At 45.6% G+C, this 24,281-nt stretch overlaps 2 protein-coding genes across 9 annotated transcripts in view; one reads left to right on the top strand and one right to left on the bottom strand.

Annotated features, from left to right (window-relative positions):
• TRPC4AP (transient receptor potential cation channel subfamily C member 4 associated protein) overlaps positions 1 to 23,490 on the top strand; it is a 70,174-nt gene extending 46,684 nt beyond the window's left edge. For 2 of the 4 annotated variants that reach the window (XM_070588166.1, XM_070588169.1), the window contains 11 exons: positions 8,002 to 8,168; positions 12,238 to 12,369; positions 14,150 to 14,208; positions 16,248 to 16,349; positions 17,445 to 17,528; positions 18,613 to 18,703; positions 19,777 to 19,917; positions 20,434 to 20,542; positions 21,126 to 21,238; positions 22,142 to 22,348; positions 22,553 to 23,490. In XM_070588166.1, the coding sequence (XP_070444267.1) occupies positions 8,002 to 8,168; positions 12,238 to 12,369; positions 14,150 to 14,208; positions 16,248 to 16,349; positions 17,445 to 17,528; positions 18,613 to 18,703; positions 19,777 to 19,917; positions 20,434 to 20,542; positions 21,126 to 21,238; positions 22,142 to 22,348; positions 22,553 to 22,690 (1,343 nt within the window). In that variant the 3' untranslated portion in view covers positions 22,691 to 23,490. The remainder of the gene's footprint in view (positions 1 to 8,001; positions 8,169 to 12,237; positions 12,370 to 14,149; positions 14,209 to 16,247; positions 16,350 to 17,444; positions 17,529 to 18,612; positions 18,704 to 19,776; positions 19,918 to 20,433; positions 20,543 to 21,125; positions 21,239 to 22,141; positions 22,349 to 22,552) is intronic. The other 2 variants (XM_070588168.1, XM_070588170.1) reach the window with 1 other exon arrangement.
• MYH7B (myosin heavy chain 7B) overlaps positions 23,462 to 24,281 on the bottom strand; it is a 41,615-nt gene continuing 40,795 nt past the window's right edge. For all 5 annotated transcript variants that reach the window (XM_070588162.1, XM_070588163.1, XM_070588164.1 and 2 more), the window contains 2 exons: positions 23,840 to 23,977; positions 23,462 to 23,747 (listed from right to left, as the gene is read on the bottom strand). In XM_070588162.1, the coding sequence (XP_070444263.1) occupies positions 23,736 to 23,747; positions 23,840 to 23,977 (150 nt within the window). In that variant the 3' untranslated portion in view covers positions 23,462 to 23,735. The remainder of the gene's footprint in view (positions 23,748 to 23,839; positions 23,978 to 24,281) is intronic.

The raw sequence follows: 24,281 nt of genomic DNA, 5'->3' as shown, positions 1-24,281 counted from the left end.
CATTCAGCCAGCAGTTAGTGGAGCCTGACAGCTGAGTTTTATGCCAAATGAGGCAGAAAGCTTAACAGAGAGATCAGGGAAAGAGCCAAAGAGAGCCGTGTTAAAACAGTGTCATCCAGGGAGACTGCTCATGCACATGGCCTCACTCTCTGAGGTGCTCGCCAAAGGGCTCATCAGTACGTGGAGAAACAGACTTTATTGAAATAGGTTAGCCAGATCAGTAAACAAACAAAACTAAATAATACCAAGCCCTGAAGGAGAGGAAGGGGGATCAGTATCCAGAGTTGCTACAATATTTACCTAAAATATCCAGTTTTTAGCAAATTATGGGGTGCAAAGAAACAAAGTATGACCCCTACACAGAAGAAAGCAGACAACAGAAATTGCCTGTCAGAGGGCCCAGATACCAGATTAACAGAAACTTCAAAGCAGCCATCATGAGTATTGTCAAAGAACTGAAGGAAACTGCTCAAAGAATTACAGGAACCTATGATGATCAAATAGAGAATATCAATAAAGAGGAGATAATAAAAAAAAGCCTAATGGAAGTTCTAGAGCTAAAAAGTATAACTGGAATGAAAAATTCACTGAAAGCAGGAAAAATATTCAAAGAAGTAATGGCTGAAAACTTCCCAGATTTGATGAAAAGCATTAATATACACATCTGAGAAGCTCAAAGTACTGCAAGTAGGATATACTCAGAAATTTACACCCAGACACATCATAATAAAAATGCTGAAACACAAGCAGAAAATCTTGAAGGTGTCAAGAGAAAAACAACTTACCATGTTCCAGTATTCCAGCAAGATTAATAGCTGACTTCTTATCGGAAATAATAGAAGCCAGAAGGCAGTGAGATGACATATTCCAAGTGCTGAAGGAAAAAACTCAACCAAGAATTATATCCAGCAAAACTTTCAGAAATGGAGGTGAAATAAAGACATTTCTAGATAAATAAAAACTTAGAGAATTCATTACTAACAGACCTGCCTTATGAGAAATATCAAAGGGAGTTCTTCAGGCTGAAAGCAAGTGACTTCAGATGGTAATTTAAATCCACATGAAAAAACAAAGAACGTCAGTAAAGGTAATTATATAATTATAAAAGACAGTATAAATGCATATTTCTTCTCCTTTTCTTAACTAATTTAAAGAGCAGTTGTGTAAAACCTTATGTTTATAATTATGTTGTTGAACCTGTAACATATAGAAATGTAATATATTTGATAATAACAGCACAGAAAAAGTGGATGGGACCAAAGTTGTATTGGAGTAAGGAAGTTATACCAGATGGTAACTCAAATGGACAGGAATCAGTGAAGAGAACCAAAATGGTAAATGAGAGATCAATAAAATAAACTCTGTAAATATTTACTTGTTCTCCTTTCTTTTCTCAGCTTCTTTGACAGACATAAAATTGTATAAAGTAATAAGTATAACATTGTAACATATAACAGTATATATACAGTGTATTATAGTACAATATATTGTATTGTTGGGTTGTTAACATATGTAGATGTATGCATAACAATAACAGCACCAAAAGGGGGAAGAGGGTATAGAGCTGTAGGACTCTGGGGTTAAGTCAGTGTGAATCTGAGAAAGATCTGTCAAGATGTATATGGCGAGCCCTGTAGCAACTGCTAAGAAAGGGACTTTAAAAATAATGTTATACTAGAAAATATTCTCTCAGTGCAAAAGAAGGCATTAAAGGAGACATGGAGAAATTAAACACATGAGATATATAGAAGACGAAAAGTAAAAAGGCAGAAATAAGTCCAACTTTGTCAATAACACCATTAAATGTGAATGGATTAAACAATTCATTCAAAAAACAGATTGTCATATTGGAGTTTTAAAAAGATCCAATTATATACAGCTTACAGGAGACACACTTTCTATTAAAGATAGAAAGGAAGTAAAGTATAGAAAAAGATGTATTATAGGAAGAGCAACCATAAGAAAGCTGGAGTGGCTGTACTAAAGACACTTTAAAAATGCTATCAGAGATAAAAAGGGACATTTTGTCAAGAAGATATAACAGTTATATATGCATCTAACAACAGAGCCAAAAAGAAATAAATGAAGCAAAAACTAACAGATTTGAAGAGAGAAATAACAGTTCAATAATAATAGTTGGAGACTTTAATATCCCACTTTCAATAATGGATAGAACAACTGTACAGAAGATCAACAAGGAAATAAGAGACTTGAAGAACACTATAAACGAACTAGACTTAACAGTTATGTATGGAACGCTCTACTCAACAACTGCAGGATGTCCCCTCTTCTCAAGTGCACATGGAGTGTTCTCCAGGATAGTCCATATGCTAAGCTGTAAAAAATCCTCAGTAAAGTTAAAAGAATTAAAATTATACAAACTGTGTACTCTAGTCACAGTAGAGAGATATTAGAAATTAATAGCAGAAAGAAATTTAAGAAATTCACAATATGTGGAAATTAAGCAGTCCACTTCTAAATAACCAGTGGTTCAAAGACAAAAATCACAAAGGAAATTAGGAGATATGTTGAGATAAGTAAAAATGAAGACACAACACACCATATTCAGGGAATGCAGCAAGTGTGTGTAGAGAGAAATTTATAACTATAAATGCCTACCTTAAAGATCTCTGATCAGTAACTTAACCTTTCACTTTATGTCATTGAAAAAAGAAGACCAAACTGTATATTCCCAAAGCTAGCAGGTTGAAAGGTATAATAAGATTGGAGTGGAAATTAATGAAATAGAGAATAGAAAAACAATAGAGAAAATCCACAAAACCAAAAGTTGGTTCTTTGAAAGACCAACAAAATTGACAAACTTTTAAGTACACTGACCAAGCAAAAAAGAGAGAATATTCAGATTACTAAAATCAGGAATGAAAGAATACATTACAACCAACTTACAAAGATAAAAAAGACTCTTAAAAACCAGTATTCTTAATAATATAAATGTAAAAATTCTCAACAAAATAGTAGCAAACCAAATACAGCAACATACAAGAAGGATTATACGCCTGACCAAGTATATATATGTAAGGGGCCAGCTTGCTGAGTGGTTAGTTCACATGCTCCGCTTCGGTGCCCCAGGGTTTTGCCAGTTTGGATCCTGGGCGTGGACATGGCACCACTCATCCAGCCATGCTGAGGCGGCATCCCACATAGCACAGCCAGAGGCACTCACAACTAGAATATGCAGCTGTGTACTGGGGGACTTTGGGGAAAAGAAGAAGGAAAAAAAAGCAGATTGGCAACAGATGTTAACTCAGATGTCAATCTGAAAGAAAAAAAGTATATATACATGTCTAAGTGAGATTTATGCAAGGTTGGTTAAATATATGAAAATCAATCAATTAATGTAATACACCATATCAATAGAACAAATGACAAAAACTTACATGATCATTTCAATAGGTGCAGAAAAGGCATTAGTTAAAATCTAACACCCCTTCATGATAAAAACACTCAGACTAGACATAGAAAGGAACTTCCTCAACCTGTTAAAGGGCATCTGCAAAAAACCCACAGCTAAGGTGCTTAATGCCAAAGACTGAAAGCTCTTCCCTCACTAAGATTAAGAAACAAGACAAGGATGCCTGCCCCTTCCATTTCTATTCAACATTGTACTGGAGATTCTGGCTAGGCAATTAGGCAAGAAAAAAGAAATAAAAGGCATCCATATTAGGAAGAAGTAAAGATATAACAGTTATATCTCTATAGACAGATGGCATGGTCTTATATAGAGAAAAACCTAAGGAATCCACTAAAAAACCACTAATAAATGAGTTCAACAAAGTTTCAGGATAGAAGACCAATATACAAAATTCATTCTATATAGTAGCAATCAACAAATCAAAAATGAAATTTAAAAAAATTTGTTTTATAAGAGAATCAAAAAGAATAAAATACTTAGGGATAAATTTAACAAAAAATGCAAAACTTATAGTCTGAAAATTATAAAACATTATTATTTGAAAGAAATTAAAGAGAACATAATCAGTGTAAAGACATCTCCATGAAAGACATCTTGTGTTCATGGATCAGAAGACTCAGTATTGTTAAGGTAGCAGTATTTCACATCTTGATCTACACATCTGTATACAGTTTGAGTACAATCCCTGTCAAAATCCAAACTGGTTTCTTTACAGAAATAGAGTAGCTGCTCCTAAAATTCACATGGAAATGCAAGGGACCCAGAATACTGAAGAAATCTTGAAAAAGAAGAATAAAGTTGGAAGACTCACACTTTGTAATTTTAGAACTTACCACAAAGCTACAGCAATCAAGACAGTGTGCTACTATCATAAGGAGAGACATACACAATGAAATAAACTGAGAGTTGAGAAATAATCTCTGACTTACATGGTCACTTGATTTTCAACAAGAGTGCCAAGACCATTCAACTGGAGAAACAATAGTCTTTTTAGCAAATGGCGCTGGGACCATTAGATATCCACATGCAAAAGAATGAAGTTAGATACCCCCCTAGATCATATATAAATATGAACTCAAAAGGATCAAAGACCTAAATGTAGGAGCTAAACCTATAAAACCCTTAGAAGAAAACATCGGGCTAAATCTTTGTGACCTTGCAGTTGGCACTGGTTTCTCAGATGATACCTAAAATACAGGCAACCAAACTGAAAATAGATAACTGGGACTTTATTAAAATTAAAACATTTTGTGCTTCAAAAACATCAAGAAAATGAAAAGACAACTGACAGAATGGAAGGATGTTTTTAGGGGGTGAAGGAGAACATTTTTGCAAATCATATATCTAAGAAGAGACTCGAATCTAGGATGTATAAAGAATTCCTACAGCTCAATAATAAAAAGATAACCCATTTCAGATTATGGGCAAAGGATCTGAATAGACACTCTTCAAAGAAGATATACAAATAGCCAATAAACACATGAAAAGATGCTCAACATCATTAGCCATCAGGGAAATGAAAACCCAAACCACAATCGGATACCACTTCACACCCCCTGGGATGTTTATCATTGAAAAGATAGCAAGGTTGTGGAGAATTCAGAACCCTCATTCCCTGTTGGTGGGCATGAAAAATGGTGCAGCCACTTTGGAAAACAGTCTGGCAATTTTCAAACAGTTCTCAAAAAGTTAAACATAGAGTTACCATATGACCCAGAAATTCCACTCCTAGGTATGTACCCAGGAATAATGAAAACATATGTTTACACAAAAACCTACACACGAATGTTCATTGCAACAAATTTGTAATAGCCAAAATATAGAAACGACCCAAATTCTATCATCTGATGAATGGATAACAGTGTGTGGTATATTCATACAATAGAATAGTATTCAGCAATTTAAAAAATGAAGTACTGATGTATGCTACAACCTGAATGAATCTCGAAAACATTGTGCTAAGTGAAAGAAGCTAGACACAAAAGACCACATATTTTGTTATTCCGTTTATATGAAATGTCCTAAATATGCAATTCTGTAGATAGAAAGCCATTTAGTGGATGTCTAGGTTGAGGAGTTCGGTGGGAAATGGGGAGTGGCTGCTGATGAGTATAGGAGTTCTTTTTGGGGTGGTAAAAATGCTCTAAAACTGGTTGTGGTGATGGCTGCACAACTCTGTGAAGATAGTAAGAACCACTCAATTGTACACTTTAAATGAGTGAATTGTATGGTATGTGAATTACAGCTCAAATCTGTTTTTTTTTTTTTTAAATGAATGGGTATGCCCCAGAATGCAGTACAGACATATGGAGGGTGATGACCACGGTAATGTTTTGTGGAACTAAAGAGATTTGGAGGGAAGCGCAGACCTCTTAAGCTAGTTTTCCCATCGTCCTCCTTGGGAATTACCTTGTTGCTAAGCTCTGGCTATTGCTTTGAGAACTGTATTTCTTGAAAATATTTATCCCAGAGAGTTTGTCAGGCCTGTGCAAACTGGGCACCAAAGATTGGCAGATTTAGGGAGGAGTCCGAGCTGCCTGTGTCTTTCTCCACAGACATTTATACTGAGGAGGGCTTGTGTGCCATGCCCTGCACCTGCTTCTGTGTTTTTTGAGGTAGAATTTTCTCAATTATATTTTCTCCAGTAAACTTTTCTTAAGTCTTTGCCCGCTGCTACTTTAGTTGCCATTAAGAGCTTGCAAATTAAAAAGAAGACAAGTAGCAGGCAAGCATTGCCAGAAAAACTCAAGAGTTAATTTTTTACTTGTATTTAACATATACTTACATGTTGCTTACATGTGCCAGGCATTGTTTTAAGCAGTCTTCAGTATATTAAATCCTTAAATATTTGCAACCTTGGTAAGAGATAGGTACTATTGCCATTATTCCTGTTTTGCAAGTCAGGATGGATACTGAAGCATAGCAACACAAGCAAATTTACCCAAGGCCGCTCAGCTAGTGAATGGTAGAGCTGGGGCTCAGACCCAGAAGTCTGGCTCCAGAATCTGTGCTCTTAACAACTGCCACGCTGCCTCTCAGTCATGGTTCATTCAGCAGCTGGGCTCCTTCCAGGGTTGTGACTTTATATTAGTGACATAACATGGCTGGAAAAAACAGTTCTAATTTGTAGGGTGGAGTCAGGTCCTTATGTTGTGATATCACCATGACCTCTGCAAGCACCTTACTTAAATAGATTTGATAACTACTGCCCTGTACCGTATAGTTTTTCTGGCCTTCTCGAAAGGCCTCTAGGATAACAGTTCCCTTAGGAGCTTGAAGGGACCTTAGTAGTTGCTGATTCATCCTTTTACCTTAAAATTTAGGAAAACTAAGGGGAAATAACTCCTAAGGTCTCCTGACTCTGACCAGCACCCATTTAAAATAATAGGAACCTAACAGTGAGGCTTCTCAAGAATCAGTTGCTGGGCTTTTCTTGTGTTCTCATTTGTTCCTCGCAGTCACCCTAGCCATCCACTCTAGTACTACTGTTACTCCCATTTTACAGAACAGTCTCAGGCCTAGTGAGAAGGTGACTTGCCCCGTGTCACACAGCCAGCAAGTTGTAGTTCCAGAGCCCTCGGTCTTCATCGCTTTGCTCTACTGGCTTCTCAAGAGTACACGCCACTGTGGCTCACATGACCCACTGAGAAGTTTTTAACTTGGTAGTGGAATAATGAGATTGTTTACCTAAAACCCAAAACATGATGCCTGGCACATATCAAGTGTCCCCTAAATATCACTTAGCAGCTTCTGTTGTTACTAATAATGAAATTGGGTAAAATGAAAATCTGCCAGTAGATAATATGTTCATCTGTATCACTAATAGCAATCGTGATGCCCAGTCTGCCTTAGAAAGCTGAACCTTAGAAAACTTTAGATGGTGGTTCTTTGAAAAATGGGGGGAAAAGTCTTCAAAAAGGATCCCTCTCAGTCTTGCAGCAGTGCCTTCTCGTGGAATCTAGGCAGAGGGACCAAGTAGTCAGAGTCTTTTGTGACCTGAAGAGAGTTTGACACAATTTGTGCTAGATGTCTATCTGGGGACTTTTTAGGGTGGAGGGTAAGGTCTGATGGTAGAAAGGGAGAGGAATATGGGGAGAAGGAATGGATCACATTACTACTTCACTGTGTCAGAATATTTTTACTATGTTAAAGTTGATGAGAAAGAATAGAACTGCAGAGTCAGTTTTTCTTTTTTTTTTACTGAGGTATAATTGACATACAACATTAGCTTCAGGTGTACAACATAATGATTCGATATTTGTATAAATTGCAAAAAGATCACCACAATATGTCTAGTTAACATCTCTCACCATATTTAGTCAGAAAATTTTTTTTTTCTTCTGATGTGCAGAGTCACTTTTTCTAAGTTTCTAAGTTTGCTTGGTTCCTGAGGGCCTAGAGGAGTTTCGTGGCTTTCAAAGTCTCTGTCATGGGCTCAGGGCCCAGTCCAATGGCTCTGTTACCTCAAGTCTGTTCAGAGCAGGTTTGAGGGTTTTCCTCAACCCTCAGAGAAGGTAGTCTTTCCTCACTAGCAGTGACTCAACCCTTTCTCCTGGTGGCTGTCTCAGCCTCCATTGTATTCCCTCCTCCAGGGGCTTCTGAGGAGAATGGCCTGCCTCACACTTCAACTAGGACCCAGCTGCCTCAGTCAATGAAGATTATGCATGAGATCATGTACAAACTGGAAGTGCTGTATGTCCTCTGCGTGCTGCTGATGGGGCGTCAGCGAAACCAGGTGGGCCCCTCCCCCACATCTCAGAACAGGGGGAACCCGGAGCAAATGCTTCCTGGGCGCTTGTGGTGTGCCAAGTACTCCATTAGGTCGCCTCTCAGAGTAGCTGTCTCTCCAGCCCAGCAAAGCATGGGGGTTGTTTTCCTTACCCCTATTTTACACATCAGGAAATCAGTCTTGATTCCAGAGCTTATGGTCTTTCCACTGTACTTTGCTCCAGGCATCATTTCTAGGCAGAGCATTGGTGCCCAGGGCCGGAGTGGGGAGCTTAGCCATGTTGCCTGACCTTGTTCATGTGAAGAATTAAAGAGTCAGTGTCTGGCAAGATGACTGCCTTGTGGATGCAGTGAAGGAGTTGCCAGTCTGATGGGGGCCCAGGACGGTGGGCCAGAGCCCAGAGCTATGTCAAGTTTTGAAAACTAGGCGACTTGCTGGAGTTCCCTGAGCCTTGAAGCAGTTCCAGGAGGGAGGAGCAGGGGCCCATAACCTACAAAAGGAGAAGGAGGGCTCTGGAAGTATGCAGCTCTCCTCTTCAAGATAGGGGAGAAGTAGCCCTCTCCTAGGCATAGGGGAGGGGGTAATAAAGGGGAGGGGAGGCTAGGAGCTCAGCAGTTCTTAAGCACCTTTTTGAGTCCGACGCTGGACTCTCACAGAGCTCTGTGTGAGATAGGTGCAGTTATCCCATTTTACGAGTGAGGAGCAGTTTTAGATAGGGTAGCCAGGGAAAAGACTCAGTGCAAAGATGACATCTGGCGTGGCAGTGTCCTGAAGAAAGTGAGGTAGCCAGGCCTGCTGATCCCTGAGGCAAGGTGGAGGTGAGCAAGCCCCTGAGGTGGGAGTGTGCCTGGCGGATTGGTGGAACAGTAAGGAAGCTGGGGGGATGGACTGAAGCAAGCAGCAAGGAGAGGAGGCCTGAGGGGTCGCAGGGACCCAGATCCCATCAGGCTTTCATAGGCTATTTTAAGGACCTTGGTGTTTACTCAGAGCGAAATGGGAAGTCACCCCTCTGGCTGCTGTGTGAAAGAGATGATAGTGGCTAGGACCAGCATGTTGATGGTGGGTGTGGTGAGAAGTGCTTGCATTCTGGATATTTGCAGGTAGAAGAGATGCGATTTGCTGATAGTTTGGATGGGGCATAAGAAAGGAATTAAGGATAGCTTCCTTAACTCCTTCCCAGGTTCTTGGCCTAAGCAGGTTGGAGGATGGATTTGCCATTTATTGAGATGGTTAAGACTGGTAAGTAAGGAATGGAGGGGGAGGCTTAGGGAGGAAGGTGAGGAGTTCAGTTTGAATAAGTTAGGGTCGAGGTGTCTGTTAGAATTGGCACTTGCATTACCTGCACCTGGAGTTAAGGGAGAGGTCAAGGCTGGAAGTATAACTTTGGGGGTCGTCAGCATATGGTTGGTATTTAAAAGCAGCACACTGGATGAGATGTCCAGTGTTGGGGCTCCTTCCTTCAACATGGAATATATTTGTTATAAAAAATAATCATTGTGATGTCTTACATGTGTTGAGTACTTTTACTTTTTTGAGGCATTTTCACAGTTATTCGTATTTGAATTTTGGGGTATTTGGTATTTTATACAGTAGGTGGTGACCCCCTTCTCCCCTCACCTGGTGCTTGAGAAAACCAAAACCAAGGTACAAAAAGGGCTGTGTTCTCAGTCTCCAGGCCTCCGTAGAGCCAGGATTTAAACTCTGCTGCCCTGACTCTTCTTTCTGTCCCCTCCACAACAGTTCCCTGCTCCCTGGGCCTTTATGTTACCTAGTTTCTACGAATTTTGTTCTTTAGTTCAACTGTGTGATGACAGCTGCTGCTTCCTTGGGAGGGACTACTGGTTGGCCTCAGAATCCTGCCTAACTGAGAACCAGTGTTATGCTGGCACGTCCTCATTTGCACAGTCTGCATTTACTGTGTTTCTACTGTATGCCAGGCACTGTGGGGACCTGGATCAGCAGACCCGCCTTGACTCGGGTAGCAAGGGAAGAATGTTTCCCTGGCTGGGTCTCCCGGAAGGCTTCTCCTTAGAATGGCCTTATTGGTGTGCATTTGGGCCAAGTTCTCTGACCAGTCTTGGCTAAATTGAAATCACTAGACTGAAAACGATCCCCAAATGTCATAAGTTCTGTGCCTGTGGTGCTAATGAAAATAATCAATACAGTACTCATTTTTTCCCAGCACTTTCTGTCAATCAGGCCCTGAGCTTTCTCCACATTACCTCATTGAGTCCTTTCACCAGCTTCATTACCCCTCATTTTCCATCAAGGGACTTGGGCTCAAAGAACATTGCCCAGAGTCACAGCTTTGTCAAGTTCTGGTCTCCCAAGATAATTTCATGCCTTTGGTGGTCTGGAAAGGGGCAGGCTTTAGGATCAGAACACCTGAGTTAGGGTGACATTTCCACCACCGCCTTGCCCAAATCGGTCCTGCTGAACTTCCCTTTCCCTTTGTAAAATGGAAATTAATGAGCACTGGTGCTGTGCTGAGGACTTTACTTACATTTTCTGACTTTATCCTTACAACAGCCCTGAGAAGAGGTAGTGATAGCTTTGTTTTATGTTATGTAAAAAATCGTTTTTTAATAGATAAATAATTCACATGGTTCTATGTTAGGAGATATAAATAAGTATCAGTGAAGCCTTTCTCCCCTCTGATCCTGAACATTCTGGTTCTTCCATGAAGCATCTAATTCTAAGTTATTAAAGTATCCTTCTAGAGACATTTTATCCTTATAAAAGCAAATATATTCCTGTCTTGTTTTCTTAACACAATCAGTAATATAGCATATACACACTTGTTTTCTTAATATGTCTTGGTGAATTTTCAGTTGTACACATAAAAGACCTTGATTCTTTTTTACTTGTGCCTCATATCCCATTGAATGAGTGCACTATAATTTATGCAACCAATCCCCGTTGATGGAAGTATAGGTTATGTCTGTTTTTTTGGTATTACAGCTAATGCTGCCGTGAGTAACTTTGTACATATGTCATTTAGTATTTATATGGATCTGTCTGAGAATAAATTCCTAAAAGTAGAATTGCTGGTCAAAAGGAATACGCATTTGTGATTTTTAGAGATACTGCCAAACTATCTTCCTTCTACAAGTAGTACCAATATGGCCTCCCACCAGCAGCATATGAGTGAGTGTGCCTGAGGCCCAGCTCATCAACACAGTATTATAAAACTTTTTCTTCTTTGCCAATCTGAAAAAGTGAAAAATGATCTGAATTTCTTTCAGTATTATAAGTGAGGCTGAGCACTTTCCATATATTGAAGAACCTTTTATATTTTCCTGTCTATATCTTGTCTATATCCTTTGCCCACTTTTTTTCTGTAGGGTTAGTCTTTTTGTTTAAGAAATTTGTAGGATTCCTTATAGAGGAAATTAGCTTTTTGCCAGTGACACAAGATTGCGAATATGTTCTCCATTTGTCATATTTGACTTGTGACTTTGCTTATTGTGAGTTTTGCCATGGAGAATTTTAAAAGGTTTATGTGGTCGAATTCAACAATATTCCCTTTTGGCTTCTAGGTTTAGTATAAAACTTGAGAAAGTCTTTCTCACTGTTTGATAATTTAAAAAAAAACTTCACATAGATTTTTCTAGGATCTTTAGTTTCTTTTTAAAATATTTTTATCATGCCTCCAGTTGAAATTTATCCTACTGTGAAGCATGAGGGGTGTTTTTATTTTAATGGTTTGAGGAGGGAACAAACTAGAAAGGTTAAGGATTTTAAGGTTACAAAGTTTGTACATGGTGGCACCGATAGTCAAACCCAGGGCTAGCAGAAACCAAAACTCATATTCTTAAAAAAGGACCTGCTGTAGAGTGTGAGTAGGGTTGTTGTGAGGATTAATGAGCAGAGTTTAAAAGTATCTTTGTGTGGAATGGGAGAGGTAGTGAGGAGCAGAGTAAGTGTGGATGTTTTCTGTAAATCTCAACAATCTCTACTAACTGTTGCCTTCTTCATCCTGAAGGTTGGTATTGTATGTGCTGAGCATGAGGCTTTGCTAGATCTTCACAGCACATTTGTCTTAATATTTTTGCCTTTGTACCCCTGTATCCAGGTTCACAGAATGATCGCAGAGTTCAAGCTGATCCCTGGACTCAATAATTTGTTTGACAAGCTGATTTGGAGGAAGCATTCAGCGTCTGCCCTTGTTCTCCACGGTCACAACCAGAACTGTGACTGTAGCCCGGTGAGCAAGGGACCCTGGCAACAGATGGGCCTTACTTACTAGGAGTAGTTGTTTCAAGACCTGCTGTTGAGCCTTTGATATCTCCTCCTTTGAGAGTACAGAAACTGGAAGTCATAGCCTATATAAGCCTGTCATTAGAAGCTGCCTTGAGGAAGGATCTGACCCCACCCCTCTACCCATGCAGAAATCCCTTTTGAGGCCCTCCAACCAGCTTCCCTTTGTACATTTCTGGGATGGAGAGCTCACTTCCACTGAGGCAGGGCCATTCCATTACCTAGCAGCAATTTTTTCCTCATTCTGTACTCTACCCCATTGTGATGCACACCCACTGACAGTAGTTTTGCCTTCTAGAATCACGCACAGCCAATGGTCTGCATCCAGAAAAGGCTTTATGATGCTTGCTTTTTTTAAGGGATCAAGGGCTCACCTCCACCTGGTCTCTCTCACCATGCCCTAGAGAGAGCACTGAGCTGGGAGTCAGGAGGCCTGTGGTGCCACTCAGCTTGTTGGGAGAGCTTGAACAAGTCACTGAATCTTTGAGCCTCTGTTTCTTGCAAAAGGAAGATCACCTTCCCTTGACTGCTGGCCTCATGGGCCATGCAGAGGCTCGGCCACCAGTGTGATGGGGAAAGTGCTCTTGGACCTTAAAGTGCCGCACAACCATCCTCCCTGGTCTCTGTGCTACCTTCTGGGGGCTTTCCCCAGTGCCTTATCTTCCAGGTTACTGTGTTTCTCTTTGGCCTTGTCAGGTTTGCCTTTCACTCATCCATTTGAGTTTTTAATTTCAAGTGAATATATTCCGTATTTCTAGACATTTTGTCTGGCTCTTTGTCAAAAACTACTTAGTCTTTATTCATTATATTAATGTTTTGTTTTCTATTGCGTTTTATCTCTTTTAACATACTTTATCATGGGCTCTTTCGGATTGCTCATGGTACTAATAGTTGCGTCTGAGTCTTCACACTCAGCTCGGGGTGGAGTGTTGCCTCGTGTTCTGTAATGTTTATGGAGAGGTCTCCTTCAGGCGGCTTGTTTTCCCTGAGTACCTCTGTAGCCTGGGCTCTGGAGGTGTTTCTACAGAGTGCTTTGCTTTTGTTTGCCAGGTATTTCAGGCAGGGGCTACGATGTTCCAGGGCCAGTTTTCATGCTGAGTGTCTTGGCCCTACTGCTCTGGTAGTGTGAGCCCAGGGTCCTCCTCCTCCTGGGGGCTCCCCTCCACCACCAGCAGCACCCTGGCAGAGACAGGCTTCTTTGCCAGCTCCCTGGGCTGGTTGGTGGGGTTTTTCTAGCCCTTCTTTCAGCAAATATATACACTCGCCAGGCATTACACAGGCCCAAGGTTCTATCTGGTCCCTGCAGGGCACTAAAACTGAAGCCCTGGCATGAATAAGTCTCGTTTCCACTTCTCCACCCCACCTGGAGCTGCAGACCTTCAGCTCTTGTGCTCATTGCTCGGAACGCAGTTCTTTTTCATTTCTGATTCCTATGGATTTCTGTTTCTTTTTAAGAACTTAGCCTTAGACATTTAAAAGAATTTTGGTTATTTTTTATCAAGTATGTTGGGGTATTTTTAGCAGGAATGGTCCACATTAGCTTAATCTGCTGTTGGCCAGATGTGGAAGTCAACAGAGGGTTTTTTTACTAAAGAAAAGTCCTCATTGTACATGAGGACAGAGGCTCAGAGAAGCAAAGTGACACGCCCAGGCTCTCACCAGAGCATTGTGTTCTTTTGGAACATTGTGACTATGGTTCTAACGTCAAGGATGCACATGTATTTTAGGACATCACCTTGAAGATACAGTTTTTGAGGCTTCTCCAGAGTTTCAGTGACCACCACGAGTAAGTACAAGCCGTCCCTGGAAGGAGAGTTGTTGCGCTGTCTTCTCTCCTCTCTTTATCCCATCGCTGACCTCAGCTCAGGAGGAGGACCTGGGAGCTGTGAGAGCTACTGTCACCTCAGTGTTACCACATGTGGCTGCCCTTCCTTTATGCCGGGCACAATGCTGAGCTTTCCCTTAGCCCTCACAGCCACCCTAGGAAGTGAGTCCGGAGGTTACTGGCCCTTATTACCCTTGGAGTCAATACATCTCTCAACAGTCGGTCCCTCTGAACCAGGAGCAGACAGTTGGCTATTCACAGGGGCCAGCAGGAACCTCAGATGGGCAGAGTGGGCTGAGTATTTGCTTACTGAATAGATGGAATATGCTTCACCAGCACAAGGACATGTGCTCTCTCCCATTTTCCTTGAAACACATTCTGCCCTCCTTTTTTTTTTTTTTTTTTTTTAAACCTTTGATAGAGAATGTGTGGGAGAATGATTCTCTGCTGTAATGAAAACAGTGCAGAGGAGGGGTGAATGGCAGTTGACCCTTGACCTTAGTACTGGAGAGACAGTGTGGTGGGGACCTTGATGAGCTAGAACACACAGGCAACCACTGCTCAGCTTTTGCCAACGGTTGGTGTACAGGAAGCTGGGCCCACTGTTGCATGGCTTCTGGGAAAGCCCGAAATTAACATTTATGTGAAAGGTTCTGATTTTTAAATGTGGTTTAAATTCTTCTGAAACATTGTCTAAACTAACGGAACATGCCTCAGGACAAATGTGGTCCCAAGGCCCTTCACCTTGCAACTTTCGTCTGGATCATGTTGATCATGTTGACCATCCTCTTTGAGAGGTTCTCTGTCTGAAGGCCTTAAGCTCCAGAAGTATGTGAACCCTCTGAACAGCACCAGTGTGTTCTGAATGTGCACTTTTTTCCCTGAGGAAATGGGTCCCTAGCTTTCATCAGACTCTTAAATCTGAGCACTTGTGTGTGCCAGGCACTGTGCTAGACTCTGGGGAGACAGCAATGAATGAAAACAGCCATGCTCTCGTGAAGGGTACGGTTCCGGAGGGGAGAGGGACATTAGTCAGAGAATTAGACCATTGAATGTACAGTGACAAATGGAGATAGTATTCTGGAGGAAAAGAGTGTGGTTCTGTGAGAAATCATTTGACAAGATCCTGACCTTGCCCGAGAGTGGTCAGGAGCTCTTCCCTTCAGAGGTAACTTGTCAGCTGAGCCCTGAAGGGTTGGAAGTAGTAAATTGGGTCGAAGGGAGGAGTGAGAGGGTGAGTGTTCTAGCTAGAAGCCATGATGTGGGCAGAGGCCCCTGTAGGAGGAAGCACGGTCTCTTCAGGAAGGCCAGTGTGGCCGATGATGCGAGTGACAGGGGCTTGGCTCAGGGTGAGGCTGCAAAGGTGGTTGGTAGCCTGGCCACAGGGCCTATGAGTCATGTCCACTGGCTTGGATTTTATATATTCTGAAGCGTTGCAAAACTAGGAGTATTTTGAACAGGTGAGTGACCTGTTATGATCAGATTCCTGTTTTCTGAAGATCACTCTGAGAGCTGTGTATGGAATCGCTTGCTGGGGGGAGGCCATTTGGGAAGCTGCTTCTGTCCGCATGGCTTGGGTGATGGAAGGCCTGGATGTGAAAGGTGAAGGAGGGAGTGTCACAGCCAACTCAGGGCTCCTAGTGGGAATGCTGGAATAGGATCAGGTTTAAGAAGTAAAATGACAAGTTTGATTTGGACATCACTGAGTTGGAAGTGCCTTTGAGAAATCAAAAAGAAATGTTCAGTGACAAAAGAAAGGCCTGGAGATGCTCAGGGAAGGTGCTCTTGGTGACTGTGGCAGGCATAGGCTGGGGTTGGGGCCCATCGCCTGAGAGCCCGTGTGCCCTCCTGCAGAATGCTGGCTCTGGGGTAAGCAGTGACAGGGGAGGGTTCCTGGGGATTCTCAGGTTCTCTTCACAGGAATGGGCAGGGAACTAGCCCAGTACTGACCCAGCAGTCCTGGTTCTTGTCCTTTAGCCTCTCACACCCATTTGTTTCAGGAACAAATACCTGCTGCTCAACAACCAGGAGCTGAACGAACTCAGTGCCATCTCTCTCAAGGCCAACATCCCCGAGGTGGAAGCTGTCCTCAACACTGACAGGTGAGCATGGGCGGGGTGAGCATTGCTGCCTGCATGCCCCAGGGCTCGCAGATGGGTGTACACAGGTGTGAGTACTTGTCCTGTCTCACTCATATGTAGCTCCAATGTCCTGAGGGCGCCTGTGTGTCAGGGACTGTCCTAACGTCACCTGTGTTGTCTCATCGGAGCCCCACAGCAGTCTTAGGAGGGAAGTGCCATCATGACCGCCACTTCACAGATGAGGGAGCAGGGGCTCGGAGAGGTCACCTGCCAAAGGTCATATGTGCCCTGCCCCCTCGTCACTCATCTTTGCTGACATGCTCCTTTCTTGCCTTTTGCCAAGTCCCATTAGCTGGGTTATGTTTGCCCTACCTTCTGAAGAAGGTCACAGGCTCACGGCAGTCAGGGCAGGGAGGACTGTATCCGGCAACAAGAGTCACAATTCCCCAGGCTTTTTTTGTTTTTTAAAGGCTGCAGAACTCATCGTTCAAGTGAAATCGTGCCCCAATGTCTGTAGTGGATAAAAGTAGAGCTGTTCTATTTGAAAAGGGAGTTTAAGGGCCAGAAATCTGGCCTGCCTGGCCCTCTCTCCCTCATGATGCAGCCTAAGTCATTTCCTCATCAAGACCAGGAAGCTGAGGCCCAGAGGCACGGGTACTTGTCCAAGGCCAGCTGGAGCTGAACCTGGGACCCAGGATACTCCGTGCCTCAGCCTGTTGGCAGAGACTTCACCCCATTTGGTAAACTCTGTCATGGTGTTTCAAACTCACTTTTGGTGTAAATAGCTCTCCCTCCAGCAGTTCTGAGTCTTTTTTCTGATTCTGGATATGTTTCCGGCCTCTGATCACTTGCCATTGGGTCTGGGAAGGGAAGACTAGCCTAAGACGCAGCGTGAATGCACTTGGCTATTCAGTTCTAAGATTCAGGAGTCTTTGGGGTGCTCTGGGCCTGGGTAGAGCAGGAGGACATCCTGCTGGCTTGGAAATGTCCCCGTGTTTTTTCACCCACCTAAGACAGCAGAGAGACCCAGCCCCAGGACCCCAAAATAACAGTCCTTCAGCCAAGTGGAACTTTAGCCCCTATCAGCCACTAGTATCCCTGTCTGTTTTATTTCAGGAGTTTGGTGTGTGACGGGAAAAGAGGCTTATTAACTCGTCTGCTACAGGTCATGAAGAAGGAGCCAGCCGAGTCATCTTTCAGGTAGGTCTGGGGACAGGCACCAGCCACTCCGGAGGGGCCCAGGAGCTGGGTGTTTCTCAAGTGGTTAGAAATACCTCCTGTAGTCACCATCTTCCACCCTGGCTGTCTGGTTACTGTGGGGGCGAGGGGATTTGGCTGCCGTCTTCCCTTTTGTTGACTTAGCAGGTATGTGTTAGCTTCTGCTTTGCCAGCATTGTATTTCAGAAATTGACCAAGCATTCACCAACCACCTATTCTGTGCTGGCACTGGACAGGTGGAAGAAAAATAGGAGATATAGTCCCTGCCCACATGGAGTCCCCTGGATTGTGGGAAAAAAGCATGAAAATAAACCTGTTTCAATGCAATGTGGAAAGAAATGGAGCCAGGACCTGCCCCAGGAGCTGTGGGAGCAAAGGAATGCCCCTTCCCCAGCTGGGGGCTGGTGGGGTGGGCATGGACAGGGAGGGCTTCTCAGAGTTCCTTAAACTCATCTAAACATGAGTCTCGAAGGCTGTGGACAGGAGTAGTGGTAAGGGAGGCATTCCATCAGGGCCGAGTGTGAGTTGTCAATAGGCTCCTTGCCCAAATGTGCCCCTGTCAACTCAGCCTGCCTTGTCCAGCCTCCCCCTCATGGATCCCAGCTCTGCCCTCTGGGACCACTCAGTCAACATCAGCCATCTCTTCTCTAGGACAGCCCATCAGAAGTGAGCTCAGTGGCCCATTCACACACATCCATCCAATTCCTTCATGCATTCCTAGCCCCTCTCTTCCATATCCTTCTGTTCTTCTGAAGGGGCAAAGCCTAGAGTTCATTTTCACATGTGTCTCACTGGGGCCAGCCCTTTGATCCTAGTTGCCACCTTCTTTGAGACATAACTCCTTCCAGACAGAACCAAATAGAGGACTGTTCCCCACTGAGCTGTCAGCTCTGTTAGGAGGGGGACTCTTGCTGTGTCCCCACAGCCCACCATGAGGCCTGATGCCTGGTAGATGTTCAGTAAGTGTCTGTTGAATAGAAAAGGCAGCAAACATGGGTGAATGGAGCATGGGCCAAAAGAGGGCAGCCTTAGCCACCTGGGCCAGGGGTCAACATTTGGGTCGCAGGTTTTGGCAAGCCCGGGCTGTGGAGAGTTTCCTCCGAGGGACCACCTCCTATGCTGACCAGATGTTCCTGCTGAAGCGAGGCCTTCTGGAGGTAATGGCCTGGAGGAACCAGGGTGTTGGGTGTCCCATTCTCCCGTCAGCCCCATGCATTGCTTTCCTGTCCTGAAACCTAGACACCTGGTGAGAAGCAGACTAGATCTTTTTATTTTAAAATGTCAGTGCAGATTGCCCTAGTATTTCCCCTGAATCGACAATTCTGGGTTCCCCGTGGGTGCGGAGGGATTTGGGAGGTGGCCATAGAGGAGTGTAGGAGTCTAAAGAGTTACCCAGCAAGGCCTTTTGACCCTCAGGATATTTTGCTACTAACTAAAAGTTAATTTCCCTTTATTAAAAAGTGGCCTTCAGAAATAGCAAAACTTACAAAAGTGGGGGAACAAAATGACCAAAGCTATAGTTGGCTTAAAAAAAAAGGGATGCAAAGAAAAAACTGACCCATGAATTGTAAAATCCATAAGGAAAAGAATTGATTCAAATCATTATAAAACTTCAGGAAAATGCAACATGGAAAGTTTATCGTAGAAAACTATCAGATAAAGGGTTAAATTGGCTTTATGTTCTTGATAAAAGTTCATTCATTTCAGTGTAAACTTTTTCATTCATAAGCATAGAGACAAACCGTGGGGTCAAAATGTGTCCCGTTCCCTTAAATCCTGTGCTTCATCTACGTAAATGGCCTCAGTTCTCCGGCAGTGGCCGATGTTACATCGGGAGACAGCTCCCCTCACCTGTGAGCTGGAGAGCTCTGGCCGTCTTGGTAACCACAAAGCAGGTCAGAGGCTTTAGATCTGAGCCTTGGGCAAACAAGAGAGGTCATGACTACATACCCCAACTTGCCGCTACCTTCTAGTGAGGTATTTCAAGCCTGGCCCTGCCCTTGGAGCCACCAGCATCCTCAGATGAGATTCTAGACAGGGGTGCAGGTTCTGTTGACCTGGATGCTTGCTTAAACCAAACGTCATGTGGTCTGAGCTACATTCCAGGCCCTGGTGGAAGGCAGGAGGGGCAGCTTAGATGAGCACAGCCTGGGGGCAGCAGCCACAGCTGCTTGTTGGCCCCAGGGCTCAGCCACTCTCCTTCCTTTACCCTGTCTTCTCCCACCCCCAGCACATCCTGTACTGCATTGTGGATAGTGAGTGCAAGTCGAGGGATGTGCTCCAGAGTTACTTTGACCTCCTGGGGGAGCTGATGAAGTTCAACGTTGATGCATTCAAGAGATTCAATAAATACATCAACACTGATGCAAAGGTAAGACTAAGCCAGGGCTCCACAGGGTTCACTGCACTGTCCGGAAGTTATCTTGAAGCCCTGGACCTTGCCAGTCTTCAGGTGCTGGTGTTAAATTGGAGAATACTGGGCAGTCAGTGGGCAGTCTTCAGCAAACGTTCATTAGCAGTATGGTGGGTGCCATGATGAGGCCAAGAAGGACGGGACTGGGCCTGGTATGTTAGGTTCACAGGGTGTGTGTGTGTGACAGAAACCCAGCTCAGACTGGTTGAAGTAAAAATGAGAGCAGTCTGGCACCCTTCATTGCAAAAGGACACTGGCCATGGTGTCAGAAGGTCTGTGTTGAGTTCTTGCTAGAGCTGCTTATTAGCAGGTTGTAAGTGCAGGTCACCCAACTTGCCTGAGCCTTGGTCTTGCTATTGGTAAGAGCTCAGTCGGGGCAGATCAGTGCCCCTTGCAGTGATTGCCCGCCCTGGGCCGTGGCCATCGCCAGCCAGGAGCCCACCACTTGCGGTCTGAGCTTGGGCTTTGCTCTAGTTCCAGGTGTTCCTGAAGCAAATTAACAGCTCGCTGGTGGACTCCAACATGCTGGTACGCTGTGTCACTCTGTCACTGGACCGATTTGAAAACCAGGTGGACATGAAAGGTAAGAAAAAGCTGTAATGCCAAGGCGAATCCATCCCACACGCAGCCTTTAGCAAAGAGAGAAAAATGGCTGGAAGTAGCTGCACGAAATGACCACGTGGCTGGAGTCAAGGTGGTAGCTCTCCAAGTGGTTTTCTTTGCTGCTTTTGCTTTTCTCTGTCACCCATGCTTCCTTTAATGAGCATGTACATTTTAATAAAGGTAAAAAACCATTTTTGCCAGCAAAATGCAAAAAACACCCCTCCTCTCCTGGCCTGGAATTGCCTGGATGAGAGGGACATAGGTGATGAAGCTTGGGGGAGAGCCTCGGAGAGGTGGTCCCTGGGCAGGACTGAAGGAAAAGGTGGGGTGAACCAGTGGGGGCTCTAAGGAGAAGGCAAGCTGAGCCTAGGTGGCAGAATGGCTGGAGATGTGTTCCTTCTGCAGTCCACTTTTTCTGTACTTGTTTTGACAGTGGGGGCTCCCAGCTTCAGAGTCAGAACCCAAGGGGGGCCTGCCCAGAAGCTTGGGTAGGAGGCCTCTAGGCCTGAGCCACTGATGAGCTTTTGAGCCTGCTGTTCACACTTCTGCCTCTCTGCCCCCAGTTGCCGAAGTCCTATCCGAGTGCCGCCTGCTTGCCTACATATCCCAGGTGCCCACGCAGATGTCCTTCCTCTTCCGCCTCATTAACATCATCCACGTGCAGACGCTGACCCAGGTGAGAGCCTTGCGGACGTGAATAGGGAAGGGAAATTGGAAACAGGTTCCCTCTTCCCAGATCCCAACAGAGTTGATCTCTCCTTCATCCCAGAAGTGCATCTCTTGACACCCATCTCTTGGTTCCAAGGAAACCCTCCCAGCTATTTTGAGGACTTTTGCCAATAAGGGATCCGTGCCCCATTTTACAGATGGCACCTGACGAGGGAGCAAGTCTCTGAGGTCGCACACATATCAAGGCAGAGTTGGGATTGGCACTGGGTTCTGGCTCCCAGTTCAGTGCTCTCTGTGCCCTGCCTGCTGTGCAGGCTTTGAGGTTGGACCTGATGTTGACTCCCTCCTCCCTAAGTAAATAACTGTGCAGTCGTCCCTTCTCCGAGGTTCACAGCACTCTTCTAAAATGGGGGTAATACCAAAGCTCTCAGAGGTGGTTCTTTTGTTCCTTCATCTAACAAATGTTTACTGAGGCGAAGCCCTGGGCTGAGGATGCACAGTGAACAAAACAGACTGAGCCTCTTCCCTCCAAACAGCACCCCAGTCTACTGCTGAATGAAAGTTAGAGAACTGCATCTGACATGTGTACCCTGCCCTGTCCCGGGGAGAGGGAGGCTCTCCTAGGAGGAGCTGGTTCTGGAGAAGGAGTAGACTCTAGACTGAGGGTGGTGGGTGTGAGAGGGACCAGGAAGGTACTTGGGGAAGGATGCTGGCAGTACTGGTGTCATTCCTGTCCTCAGTCCTCAGATGTGTGCAGGGGCAGCTCAGGGCATGGCCTGTGGACCCTGCTAGGGCCCTGCAGAGTCTGGGCCTGGGATACCCTCCTCCCTACCTAGTGGCACCCCAGGTCCACCAGGGGCCGCTGGAGCTACTGGCATGCACCTAACTCGGATGGCCTGGGGCCTTGCAGGAGAATGTCAGCTGCCTCAACACCAGCCTGGTGATCCTGATGCTGGCCCGACGGAAAGAGCGGCTGCCCCTGTACCTACGGCTGCTGCAGCGGATGGAACACAGCAAGAAGTATCCTGGCTTCCTGCTCAACAACTTCCACAACCTGCTCCGCTTCTGGCAGCAGCATTACTTGCACAAGGACAAAGACAGCACCTGCCTGGAGAACGTGAGTGCCCCACCCTTGAGTGAGTGGTGGGTGGGCAGCGGGCACGCAGACCCAGGGCCCCTCAGAGGGGCATCCAGGGTGCGTGGTCCCTGCCTGGGCCATGTGGCAGGCGGCTTTTTATCCCCTTACCAAGGCCCTCCCCGCGGGGTGCTGGGCTCGACCTGGGTCCTCCAGGCGCCCCCTAGCCCCTCTCTCTTTGCCCAGAGCTCCTGCATCAGCTTCTCATACTGGAAAGAGACTGTGTCCATCCTGTTGAACCCAGACCGCCAGTCACCCTCTGCCCTTGTCAGCTACATTGAGGAGCCCTACATGGACATAGACAGGGACTTCACCGAGGAGTGACCTTGGGCCAGGCCTCGGGAGGCTGCTGGGCCAGGGCTAGAGCGGGTGAGCGTGGGTATGCGTGCCACACGCCCTGGCCTGTCCCCACCCTTCCCCTGCCTCCCTGCTGCTCTCTGCCTGCCCCAGGTCTTAAGGTACAGGCTTGGAGGGAGGGAGCGTCTAGAAGCCCTTGGCCCCTGGGTCTAAGGGCCCCAGGGCATTGGGGGAACCTCAGTTCCCTCAAGATCCCTATGTTGAGGACAGGGGCACTACACCCACCCTTCCTTCAGAACCCTGGGGCTCTGGCCCACCCAGAGGTAAGGGGACTTTTAAAAATAGCTCTGTCTGAGCTCCTGCCCAGTCTCTTGGCTGTCAGTCCTGGGGTGGGGAGGGAGATATGGGCACCCTCCCCTAATCTGTGAGCCAAGCTTGCCCTGGCCTTTGGACCCAGGCAAAGGCTTCTGAGCCCTGGGCAGGGGTGGGGGATACCAGAGAATGCTACCTTCCCCCAAGCCTGCCCGTCTGCCCCTCCTATCCTCCCTCCCTCGTTTTCCTTTAACTCCTCTGGTTCTGTTTGCTCATTGGCCGCTGTGTTCTTCCCAGGGGGTTCCCCCAGAAGTGGGGGGCCTTTTCCATCCATCCCTTGGGGCACAGGGTAGCTGTGCCCCTCCCCACCCTTACCCCAGGGCAGCGTCTCCTGCCTGAGCCCACACACACAGGAGCCTGGCTGAGAGCACACCCTTGGCCCCTCCTTGTGTTGCCAATTTATTAACAACAAATAAACCAATTAAATGGAGACTATTAAAGAACTTTATTTTAAATGACTGATGTGGACCTCACTTTTCTCTATGGGACCACGTGCTCCTCTCCCCAATCCCAAAGAATGAGGAGGAAACCGGCTGGAACTGCAGACCTGGCATTTATTCAGGGTGTAGCAGGGCTTGGGACTGCTGAGGCTCAGCAGATGGAGAGGAAGAGACGACAGGATCGGGTGGGGCAGCCTCAGCTGAAGGCAGGTGAGGGGCAAACAGCAGGCATCCCTCTTCAGAGCCCAGGGCCTCGGGCATCACTCCTTGTGCTAAGGGGAGGAGGGGGTGGAATGAGCTGCACCACCCACCTCCCCACCACCCCGACACAGACGGCAGGGTGCTGCCCCACACCACCCCTCACCTTGGGGCCTAGGGCATCCCGGGTCCGTGCCCGCAGCTTGTTGGCCTGAGTTTCTGCCATGTCTGCCCGCTCCTCTGCATCGTCCAGCTCATGCTGGGCCTTGCGATACTTGGCCAGGTTAGTGTTGGCCTGCTGCTCCTGGGGGCACAGGCAGGCCTGATCACCCTTTGGTAACTGAGAGTCAGTCTTGTCCTCATCCCATCCCCAGAAGGGAGCTGCCTTCTCCAGGTCGTCAATTCTCCCACCTGCCGTGGCCCTTCTCCCCCCTCACCAGTAACCACGGCAGGAAGGAGGGGTTGAGACACTCCTTCCAGAGTTGCCTGTGTGCCACAGCTGGCCCGTCAGGGGAAAGCATATGGGGTCCCTTCAGAGACAGCTAGGTCTCATCTCTTACTGAAGCTGTTAGAAACTTGTCTCTCTTCCTGCTGGGACAGTGGGGTCA

This window comes from Equus przewalskii, chromosome 21, assembly GCF_037783145.1.
Source record: "Equus przewalskii isolate Varuska chromosome 21, EquPr2, whole genome shotgun sequence".
Classification (NCBI taxonomy): domain Eukaryota; kingdom Metazoa; phylum Chordata; class Mammalia; order Perissodactyla; family Equidae; genus Equus; species Equus przewalskii.
The sequence above is the reverse complement of the archived record's forward strand: the minus strand, read 5'-3'. Positions and strand labels throughout refer to the sequence as shown.